Source organism: Salvia splendens, chromosome 6, assembly GCF_004379255.2.
Source record: "Salvia splendens isolate huo1 chromosome 6, SspV2, whole genome shotgun sequence".
NCBI lineage: Eukaryota > Viridiplantae > Streptophyta > Magnoliopsida > Lamiales > Lamiaceae > Salvia > Salvia splendens.
Window position 1 is genome coordinate 16,924,194 of NC_056037.1, and position 11,657 is coordinate 16,935,850.

Genomic DNA, 11,657 nt, shown 5'->3' on the forward strand with positions numbered 1-11,657 from the left:
TCCTTAGAAGCTAGATATGTTTATCTATTTCATTTTAATGTAGTTGAATTATGTAGTCGGTAGAAAAATTTTCAACTATATATAATTTTTTAAAGAATTCTTGATGTTATGTGCCAACCTCCTTTAATTAAAAAGACCTTGATCTTTGGATGTGAACAATGAGATCACACTTTAATCCAAACATTTAGTATTCCTTTAATTAAAAAGACCTTGATCTTTGGATATGAACAATGAGATCACACTTTAATCCAAACATTTAGTATGACTAAAAGTATCAAAATTTAATAATAGTATTCAGATAAATCTTACAAGAACGGCAATTCTTAATTTTTCCATTTATGAACATCTCCTCTTTTGAATTATACTTGCGATAAAACAGGAAAACACATTAACTGGAAAATTCCATTAAAATTTAAATTTAGTAGTGTCAAAAATAAATATCCAATTTAGCCTCTAAGAGAATCCACAGTGGTGCGGATGTCCCGGCGGACATCTCGTGGACATCCCAAAAACACCTCCTGCCACGTCATAAGGACTTCGCACTGCACAGTGGCGAACATCCCCAAGGACTTCCCACAATAATAAAAATTCACAAATTCACCAAATTAAACAATTTACGGAATTAAAATTTCGCCACGATTACGGAATTAAAATTTCATTAAATAAAAAAAAGAAAAGTACATTTCAACAAAAAAAACTAAAAAAAGTACACTTCAATAAACTCAAATTCTATCAACGACGACCCCTCCGCTGCCATACTTCTTCAATTATATCGTTCTATAGTCGAATATGAGCTTATTTTTTGCGCATGTCGGCAAATGTACGGACTCGCTCGACCTCGTCATGTGGTATCCTCATACGTACATTGCCGGTGGCCACGCCGTGGCTTGGACCCGCAGCATCAGCATCAGCATCATCATTGGCCCAATCCGTCAGTGCCGGACCTTCATCTTCGACAATCATGTTATGCATGATAATACACGCGTACATCATATCGGCGATGCTGTCAACATACCATAGCCGCGATGGACCCTTCACTGCCGCCCATCGAGCCTGGAGCACCCCAAATGCCCGCTACACATCCTTGCGCGCTGCCTCCTGACGACCTGCAAAATATACATTCTTTTATTCTGTTGGGCATCTGATCGTCTTCACAAAGACGGGCCACATATGGTATATCCCATCAGCCAAATAATAGCCCATGTTGTGCTGGTTGTCGTTGGCGACGAAATTGACTGTCGGACCGACGCCCATGCACTGGTCGTTGAAAAGGGGCGACGACTAGAGGACGTTGATGTTGCTGTTGACCCGGCTACTCAAAAATAGGCATGCCAAATTCACAGCCGGTAGTCAGCTACCGCTTCAAGGATCATCGTGGGATTCTTGCCCTTGAAACCCGTAGTGTACACCCCTTTCCAGGCAGCGGGGCAGTTCTTCCACTCCCAATGTATACAATCTATGCTGCCTAGCATCCCCGGAAACCCGTGCTGAGTCCCGTACATATCCAGCAGAGCCTGAAAAACTTCAGGGGTAGGCTTCCGAAGATACCTATCCCCGAATATCTCCCTAACGCCATGACAAAAATACTTTAGGCAATCGCGGGCAGTCGTCTCACCGATGTGGAGGTACTCATCGAACATGTCAGTCGCGCCTCTGTATGCCAGCTGCCTGATTGCGGCAGTGCACTTCTGAATCGGAGTGTGGCCGGGCTTACCAGCCGCATCCTCCCGCACCCTGAAATACCCGTATCGACGCTTTAAAGCCCCCACGATACGCAGAAAGAGCGGATGATACATCCTAAAATGTTGCCGAAACATGTTCCCCCCAAATCGTGCCTCCGGAGCGAAGTAATCATCGGACAACCGACGGTGTGCAGCGATGTGGTCCCGGGGTACTATAGATCGACGATGGATGGGTCGAGGTACCGCCGGCGCCAAGGCCGCCTGTATCTCCCTCTCCGCTGCCTCCCGCACACGTGCATGAATTCGCCTCATTATGTCATCATACCCCCCACCACTACCACCTGCACCGCTACCGCCCGCACCAAAGCCACTACCACTACCACTACCAGCCAGTCTGGATATATAAAAGAAACGTAGAGAGAGATACTCGTTAATACAAGTGGTGCGAATGAAATGAAATTCAACGAGCCGTATTTATAGAATTTTTGAAAAAAAAAATTAAAATAATCAGGACGTCCGCGCGGACGTCCGTGGAGTCAACATAATGGCGGACGTCCCGAGAACGCCGCGGAACTCCGCTGTTCGCAGCGGACGTCCGTATCCGCGTCATCGCTGCGCAATGGCGGACGTCCCGCACAGAACTTCGGTACGCCGTACGTCCGCCGGGACCTGCGCCATTATGGATGCTCTAAAATCAAGATTTTCTCTCTCTCTCACTCTCTCTCTCACACACACACACACACACACACACAAAACTCTCCAGCATAAAAGATCTGTGGAGAGTCCTTTTCTCCACACCGCCCCATTCGAATTCTCCGCCCAGTTTCTGTGCCATTTCCAGGTATGTTAGTTTTCTCAATTCCACACTCCACTTCAATCTCCCCACCTCTCTAATCAGCCTTCAATCCTTTTTTATCCACGTTTTTATTGCATTCTGATCCACCGATCTCGATCCGTTTTGAGGTGAATTGGGGTTTTTGTTATTTGATCATGAAAAAGTTTGTAGCTTTTTTGTTTATTTTGCCTTCTGCTATTGTTTTATATCGATTTCATTTAGAGTCAATATACTTAGGTTTTTCGGTTTTCGTTTTCTAAATCAATTGGGACTTTCAACTTCAATTTACTGCGTGATTTCAATGATTGCTTATGTGGGGATGGTTAATTGTTACTGAAGATTGAATTTTGGTTCCCTGATCTGTTGTGCGGATGTGTTTGTTGAGTAAAAATTGCATCTTTTTGGTGCTGCGTTGACGAGCTCGAGTGAGGTTGTGGCTTAATGCTGTTTGCTTTCCGATTTGAAGTATTAACTAAAAATAGGAATTTTTTTATTTCTATTTCTCATCAGACATTTGTGCAGGAAGAAATTTGCAGTTTAAGTCTGAAAAATTGACCCTTGAAAAAACTCAATTCTTTAAATCTGTTGTCGTTTTCCAATCAGAAGCAATTCTGAACAACACACTTGTGACTGCGAATACTCGATGTTTGCTGATCTATGTTTCATATGCTGAATTCCTAATTGGTGGTGTACAGGATTTATTAGGAAAAATTTGCTTAAGCTTCTTGTCTTCTGCTTCAGGAATCGAGATCTGTTTTCTACCTTTGGACGGTGCGTATCATGGGTATGGAGGTTGTAGACTCGAAATTAGCCTTGGATGCTCTGAGTGAGACCGATGTCTCGGCTGAAGTTGGAAAGGTTGACATAAAGTTTGGCTCTCATGGTGCTGAGGAGCCGGCAAAAGGTGTGGAAATGAATAAAGTTGCCGAGTCCAATTTCCCCAAGGATGTGGTCGATGAGTGGCCTGAGCCCACACAGATTCACTCCTTTTACATTGTTAGATACCGAGCATTTGAAGACCAGAATCTGAAGGCCAAACTTGATATGGCTGATAAAGATCTGCAGAAAAAGAACCAGGCGCGCTCACAGATTTTTGAGAAACTGAAGACCAAAAGGGTAAAGCCTCACACTATGTGTTTTGTGCGTGAATGGTTCCGTGTATAATGCAAAATGGAATATGATTTGAGTAGGCTGCTATGTATTTAGATTACAACGTGAAGTCCTAAAGTCGAATTGCTAACTATAATGCTTATAATTGGCATCGTTTTTATCCTGGCTATCTGCTCTCTCTGGGATGCAATCCATGTATCTGCATTGATGTAGGTTCCCAATTGTTTAGATAATGACAGCGGTGCTATTTTGATTGAACGTGTTTTGCAGGCCGAAAGGGCGGAGGTCAGAACTCAAATACATTCTTTAAGTGTTGAGAACAAACAGTTTAGGTCTGTATTGGATGAAAAGAGAAAAGAAATGGAACCTCTTCAGCACGCTCTGGGCAAGTTGAGAGGTTCGTCTGGTTCTAGAGATAATAGGGGTGCGGGTGTATGTTCATCCGAGGCGGAACTCAATGATGTTGTAAGTCTTCATGGAAATATATTTTATCCAGAATTTTTTGTTTGTCTAAATGCGACTATTGGAATCTAATATCTTCTTCATCACTGACCTTACCTTACTCAGATAAAAAGCTTGCAATACCGTATTCAGCACGAAAGTATTCCTCTCAGTGAAGAGAAGCAGATTCTCAGAGAAATTAAACTACTCGAGGGAACAAGGGAGAAGGTTATTGCTTATGCTTCTGAGAGGGCAAGGATTCAGGATTCGTTGGGGCAAAAGGAAGATATCCAAGACCAGGTCAAAGTAAGAAGAACCAAGTCATGATTTTTATTTTTTATAATTTTCAGTGATCTACAGATCAGCATTCCCTTGAATTATCTGATCATTTTCTTACAACTGTACAATTTTAGTCGATAGGAGTGGATCTCGATGGAGTTAGGAAGGAGAAACAGGTGGTCTTTGCCAAGATCAAACAACTAGATGAAGAAAAGTTGGATCTTGAGAAAGACATAAATGCCTTAGAAGAGGAACTTACTGCAGTCACCGAAAAGAGGGATAAGATTTTTCAGAGCATTACTGAAATGAGGAAAAAACGAGACGAAGGGGTATGTTTCTGTATGCATTATTTTGACAATCCTCATAACTTTGGTTCGATCTACTTGTTTTATTTTACCATCTATCTTGTACTACTGATTCTGGCATGCTTGTGAATTTTTCAGTTATCTAGCTGATTCGAATATCTAGATTATATTTCATGAAGTGATCAGTGTGGGAGTACTTCTCATCTAGAGATTAAACATTCTCTTTTTTTCCAAGTTATACTTCCTCAATATGCTATAGTTACATACTTTACTCAATTCTTGAATCTTGTTTTCTTTGTGTTTGTGTCTGTGTATTAAGGGATTATTTTAGATATCGGTTTATAGTCAACCTATTATGAGTCTTCAAGGATTCTCCTAGTCTTGACTCGTGCATGAATTTACATTTTGAATTTGATCATGGAGTTGCTGTTTGACTTGCAGAATTCCCCCTTCTACAATAACCGTAACCTCTTGGCAAAGGCTAAAGTACTTGCATCAAAAAAGGATATCGATGCTGTGAAGGAGCTTTCAAATACAGAGGTATGATAAATACTCTTCGGGCTTAAGTAACAAATCACTTATGTTGCATTTTGATATAAAAGTTTTGGTAGATAGTTGAGGAAGTTTTGATGAGTTCAGTTTTTTGTTGTACTTGAAATCTTACCTTCATCTCGGAAAAACTACATTTGGAACGATCAATTTTCTTACGCGAACTTTTTCCCTGCTAGGTTGAGAATTTCATGACCCTCTGGAATGGTAACAAGGCTTTCCGGACCGACTACGAAAGTAGAATCTTGCAATCACTCGATTCAAGGCAGTTGAGCAAGGACGGCCGCTTGAGGAACTTTGACGAGAAACCACTAGTTGTGGTTGAGAGACCAGTTCCGTCGGAGGCTGAGGTTGTCCAGACAAAAGTCAAGGAAGCCTCCAGGGTGGAAGCTGCTCCCCTCGAGAAGAAAGTAGCTGGGAAAGCCAAGAGCGGTAAAAACCATAAAGAAGAAACCAAGGCCGAATCCGCCTTGGAGAAAACCGAACAAGAGGCCCCTCCTGTGGAAAAGCCACAGAAGGATTCCCGTCAAGTTGCTGTTGACGAGAAGAAGCTGAAGGAGCTTAAGAGAGCGGAAGAGATCGCCAAGCGCAATCAGGCGGAAGAGAGGAAGAAGAAGCTGGCAGAGAAGGCGGCCACCAAAGCAGCGATAAAAGCTCAGAAGGAAGCCGAGAAGAAACTCAAAGAATGTTCTCGATCTTTATCTCTTCTCGTTTCATGCCATATCCCTTTATACTTATAGTCTTTCGACACTGTCTATGCAGGAGCGCGAGAAGAGGGCGAGGAAGAAGATCGGTGGCGGTGGGGCTGCTGCAGCGGAGTCTGAGGAAGGCGGCGAGGCTGCTGCGGAGGATGCTGAGGCGGAGGAAAAGGTCGAGGTGGCAGTGGCTCAGAAGAGCAAGGAGCGGAAGGAACACTCGGTGAGGCAGAGGGGGCGCGCCAGGGGCGGGGATTCGCTGCCCAAGGCGATACTGAAACGCAAGAAGGCGACGAACTACTGGATGTGGGGCGCCGCGGCTGCGGTGGTGGTGATTTTGCTTGCGGTGGTTGGCTATAGCTATCTCTATCTGAATTGAGGCAGCAATATATGATAGAGAAGACAATGAGAATTGAGAAACACTCCCCAGTTTTTGAGTCCATGTTTTTTTGCTTATGGTTTGTAGAGTGATGAGACACTTGAGTTTGTAGAACAGTTGGTCTAAAACAGATATATTACACACTTGCTTTTATATTTTTGTTTTTTTAAAAGAAGTATAGATCTTAAATTTTGTATTGGAAAAGGTAGAAAAGAGAGAAGAAATTATGTTAATTTAAAGTTGAGAGTTTAAAAAAGTGAAAGTGATAGATAGTCTTAATTTCATCTCTGTGTTTAACAAAATTGATATTGATACTATGAATAGTATAAATCTTCCACATTTAAATTTGAATTAATACATACATTTACACTATCAAAACAACGACATTTACACTATCAAAACAACGACATTTCTACCCACGTTTATTCAATGTCGCAAACTTGCTAAACATGGGAAAATACCACAACATTTAAATTTTTTCATAATTGTGTGTGTGTAGTAGTACAAATTAATACATACATCTACACTATCAAAACAACGACATTTCTACCCACGTTTATTCTCTTCTCATTTTTCTTTCATTTGTAATTGACGTGCGCAGACAGTGTGATTCGACAGAACTCAGCTGTCTGGAAATTGAGTTATAAAATATACTAATCATTTTAGAAGGGATAAGATATTATTGTTGACAACATATTTATGGGTAATTATCATTTAGATATACTTAATCATTGTTTCATGTTAATACAAAAAGTTTAAAGTTTTCATAAAAAATACTCTCCATCCTCGATAAAGAGTTCATTTTACACAAATTTTAAGAAAGGTTAAAGAAACTGGGTGAAAAATACTAGTTGAATGTGAATCTCATTTTTAATATTAATTTTTTACTAATAAAATGTGAATATAATTAGTTAGTGGAATATGAGACTATTTATAGTAATAAGTGAATCATGACTCCTAATCATAGATAGACCGAAAAGAAAAATCAGGACTCTTATTAGCGGCAAAAGGAGTACAAAAAGGTTCATTCGGGTTTAAATAGTGACTAAAGTTCAAAATTAGACCTTTATATTAGTCCGAAATATTTTTTAGTCTTACACATTATGTGTGATAACTTACAATCTAAACAATATGTTTGAATCTATATTTAACGATTTCATCAAAAGTTGACGGTTAACAACATTTTGACCAAATTAGTGAGTAAAATTTCATTCTAATTATAAAAATTAACAAATATTTATATATATATATAAATATTAAAGAAAAAAAAGAGAATATTTTTCTCCTTTTAATTTTTAAATTTAATGCAAATAAGGTACTACTTTGGTCAATATTGTTCTTAGTTAACTTTTAATAGAATCGTTACATATAAACTAAAACAGAGTACTAGAACCATAAGTTATCACATTTAATATGTAATCTCAAATTTTTTTTATCTAAATAATTAAGCCATGACAAATATAATATGGTCATATAATTAAAAAATTCAACACTATAGAGGATAACTATGTAGTATATCCATTCTCTATTACAAAATTCTCACTTTTCTATTATATATATATATATATATATATATATATATATATATATATATATATATATATATTTGTTTATGTGTAATCAATTACTTATCAAGACTTAATTAGTACTCATGTGGCGATAATCTCAAGTCTCAACAACAAACAAACAACTCGACAAAGTTTGATGTTGAAAAGTGACGCAATAAGTAAACATAAATTATTCAACAAATCCCTACCTCTTGTTTGATTAGTTTAATCATGTAGTCAATTAAATACAAACCTAAGCAAGAATCTTAGACTAGTTCAGTACACCTTAATTAATGGAGTATAATAATATACAGTAACATCTCTTGTCCGTTGCTGATTATAATGCTAAAGAATAGTCTTTGTCTCATTATATTAGCATTTAATTGCAATTAAAAATTAAAATTAAAATCACTATAAATTTATAGTGTGACACCCTGTAAGAACTTGGAACTGAAAGGAAATGTGCAAGAATTAGATTAATATGGATTAAGTAATTATAGTTGGGCTACAATTATATTAGTTCTTAGTTCAACAATCATGGAACCCTAAAATATGTAAATCTTTGTAGAGAGAATTCCTAGCATTCTTCTACGGAGCAATTGTACGGGATAGTTCCTGCATCGGATTGGATTGCACGTGGACCTCGATAGTAGTGGATTCAACTTGCAGGATTCAATCGTAGAAGAAAGCAACACAACAAGTAAGATTTAGTTCCGTTGTGTTTTACATGCTCAACTTGCAATATGATTATAAATCTAGATCTGTTATTCTTGTATGCAATTTCTGCTGCGCTCATTAGATGAATACACGAATTACTAACAGTGGTATTAGAGCCCGGGGCTTGATTCATAGTTATTTTGTAATTTAATCATACGTGGATTGATTTTCGAAATCAGAATTTTGAAATTGGATTTCGAAAAGAAATTAGGTTGAAAATTGTTTTCATCCACAATGCTTAAAATATTGGTTTTGGAATCCAATCTTAGCCGCCGACGAGAAATTGGAAATGAAATTTCAATCACTTTTCAAAGAATGATTTTGGAAACTAGTAACTGACCATCAGCGTGAAATCGGAAATTCAAATTTGATTCAATTGAAGTTCAATCCAAGCATGTTTCGAACATGTTTTGAATAATCACGCATAAACCCTGTTCGGCGTCCGACGTCTTGGAGACATTGACGTGACAACGGTGCCGAAGAATGAAATGTGGTACAATTTCGGCGGTCAGAGGTGTGATAGAAGTCGTGGTGGCAACGGGAGGGGAAAGAAGGGTGGAAGGCGGCGGTTGTTTTTCTTTGGCAAGAAACCCTATCGGGTCTTGGACTCAGTCGGGTATCACATTGGTGATCAACCGTTGCCGAAAACTTTACCTGCCCAATTTCTTTGCTCACTGGAGTTATAATTTGGGATTAATTTTATTTAATAGCCTAATTCGGCTGTTACTTGAATGGATTTAGAATTAATGAAATATATCCCAATAAGTAATTATTAATTGGATTAATAGACTTATGAACTACTCGTGAGCAATATTATATTAATTGGTTTAGACTACTTATATAACTAATTTTGAATTGGTTATATAAATTCCAATTATATTGATTAATTTATTAAATATACTAATAAATTATAATTTATATTAATTTAGAATTAATAATAAATTGTTGAGTCCACGTTTAACTAGAGAATAAAATTTGATTTTGATTTTATATGTGATAAGCATGCTATTTGATTTTTATGTTTATTTATTTAACTATAGTAGTTAGAGACTGTTTTATTGTCTGGGTAGGCGGTGCCCAGTATGCGTAGTCCGTGTTATACTATGTCTGGGTAGGCGGCGCCCAGTATTTATAGTCCGTGTTATACTATGTCTGGGTAGGCGACGCCCAGTAATTGTTTGAAATTTAATATTGGATATTATATTCACATAACTAGTATCACATTTTTTCCCATAAAATATAAGTCTTGTTTTTGAAACAAACGCATCGTCCATCATAATTGTTTGATGTTCCTAGCCTTTTCGACCATGAGTTTTACGCCAAAGTGTTTACTCTAAATCTACAAGGCCTAGGCTCATTCATTGATACATGGTTGGCATCGTGTGATGGGGTTGACTTGCTTAAATTGTTTAGTGACGCCAAAGCGACCTAAATAGTTTAAGGATGCATATTAATTGGATTAATAAACCAAGAATTGCAAAATAGTTGTTGCAATTGGCTTGGAGGCCTATCTTGTGATATTATTGTAGTGATCAGCCAAATCAGAGGCTGCAATAATATAGACTTGGATCTTGGACCACTAAAATTTATATTTGATATAAATTCATATTTTATGTTTGGAGACATAATATATGTTAAAATTAGTGGGAGCTAATCAATACAATAAACCTTTGCTTGATTAGTGATACAAATGTGATCTTTATATGCTTTTCTGATTTGCTTTCAGTTTATTTTCTGTTCAGATAAAATGTCAAACTTGGCTTACAAATATTTGATGGAAACAAACAAGTTGAGTGGGTCAAATTTCACGGATTGGCTCCGTTGTTTGCGCTTGGTGCTAAGGCATGACAAGGTTGAGTATTTCCTAGACAAACCAATCAGTGTCATCCCCAATAAGGAATCTCTTGAGTTTGCTACGTTTGACGTTGAAGCTCATAAAAAACACATTGATAATGCATCTGATGCTCAGTGTGTCATGTTGTCATCTATGAGTTTGGAACTGCAAAGACAACATGAACACATGTTTCCATATGAAATGCTTAAGCACTTGGAGAGTTTGTATGCTTCACAAGCTCAAACTATGGAGTATAAGATACTTCGCGATCTCTTCAAGTGCAAGCTTCATGATGGAGGCAAAGTTTCTGAGCATGTGCTGAAAATGATTGGTTTGATTGAGAGGTTAGCATCGATTGGAACGGTGCTCCCCGCAAATGGCTCAACAAATCTAATTTTGCAGTCTCTTCCTAGCAGTTTTAACAATTTCATTGTGAATTTTAACATGAACAACACGAAGGTTGGGCTGCCAGAGCTGCACAATATGCTTAAGACTTATGAGTCTTCCGCTGCTAAGGTAAAATCTGTGCTCATAGTGAGCTCTTCTGCAAAGTCTTCGAAATGGAAGAATAAGCAGCAATAGAAGAAGAAAGCATCTAAGGATGTTGTTCTAAAGCCTAAGAGTGGAGGGGCCAAGAAGAAGTCGAAATTATCAATGGATGAGTGTCTATTCTGTCATGAGAAGGGACACTGGAAGAGAGATTGCCCAAAATTCAAGGCACAAGGTGCAGAAAGTGGGAGCTCAGGTATGTTTGTCATTAAGATAAATATGTCTATGAATAATTCACAATCTTGGGTATTAGATACAGCTTGTGGCTCACACATTTGTAATAATGTGCAGGGTCTAAGTGACTGCAGGAAAGTAAGACCTAGGGAAGTTGATTTGTGTAGGGGTGGCACGATACGGATAACGCACCGAAAATGTCATACCGCATACCGTACCGCAAATTGCGGTATGAGAAAATGTTATACCTATACCTTACCGAATTTTTCGGTATACTCGGTATGTCAATATTTGAAAACCTTTACCTTACCGACATTGCGGTATACCGTACCGTGTTGCGGTATACCGCGGTATACCGCAAATCATACTTGTTTGATTTATAAAATATTGAAAATAACATTTTATCTATCTAGAAAATGTCCAAAATATAAAATTCCATCACAATCAAACATAATTCATGTCATTCAAAAATCAAAACATAGTTCATACATTTAAAACATAGTTCATCAATATTCATACAACTTCCAAAAGGTTAAATAACATGGTTTGAGTAGATAAAGT

General features: G+C 38.1%; 2 protein-coding genes across 3 annotated transcripts; both read left to right on the forward strand.

Moving 5' to 3' along the window:
- Window positions 1–2,414: 2,414 nt before the first annotated feature.
- Window positions 2,415–6,430, forward strand: LOC121809905 (proton pump-interactor 1-like). Of its 2 annotated transcripts, none has more exons than XM_042210750.1 (8): window positions 2,415–2,523; window positions 3,259–3,633; window positions 3,898–4,092; window positions 4,195–4,374; window positions 4,482–4,676; window positions 5,094–5,192; window positions 5,381–5,884; window positions 5,964–6,430. In XM_042210750.1, exons 2-8 carry the CDS (start codon window positions 3,298–3,300, stop codon window positions 6,273–6,275), a joined length of 1,821 nt encoding a protein of 606 aa, XP_042066684.1. In that variant the 5' UTR covers window positions 2,415–2,523; window positions 3,259–3,297; the 3' UTR covers window positions 6,276–6,430. The 2 variants fall into 2 exon arrangements, with proteins under 2 accessions (XP_042066684.1, XP_042066685.1); XM_042210751.1 differs by having other exon boundaries at window positions 2,520–2,645.
- A 3,856-nt stretch (window positions 6,431–10,286) lies between these two features.
- Window positions 10,287–10,955, forward strand: LOC121808887. Its single transcript, XM_042209450.1, has one exon. It carries the CDS (start codon window positions 10,287–10,289, stop codon window positions 10,953–10,955), a length of 669 nt encoding a protein of 222 aa, XP_042065384.1.
- Window positions 10,956–11,657: the final 702 nt, after the last annotated feature.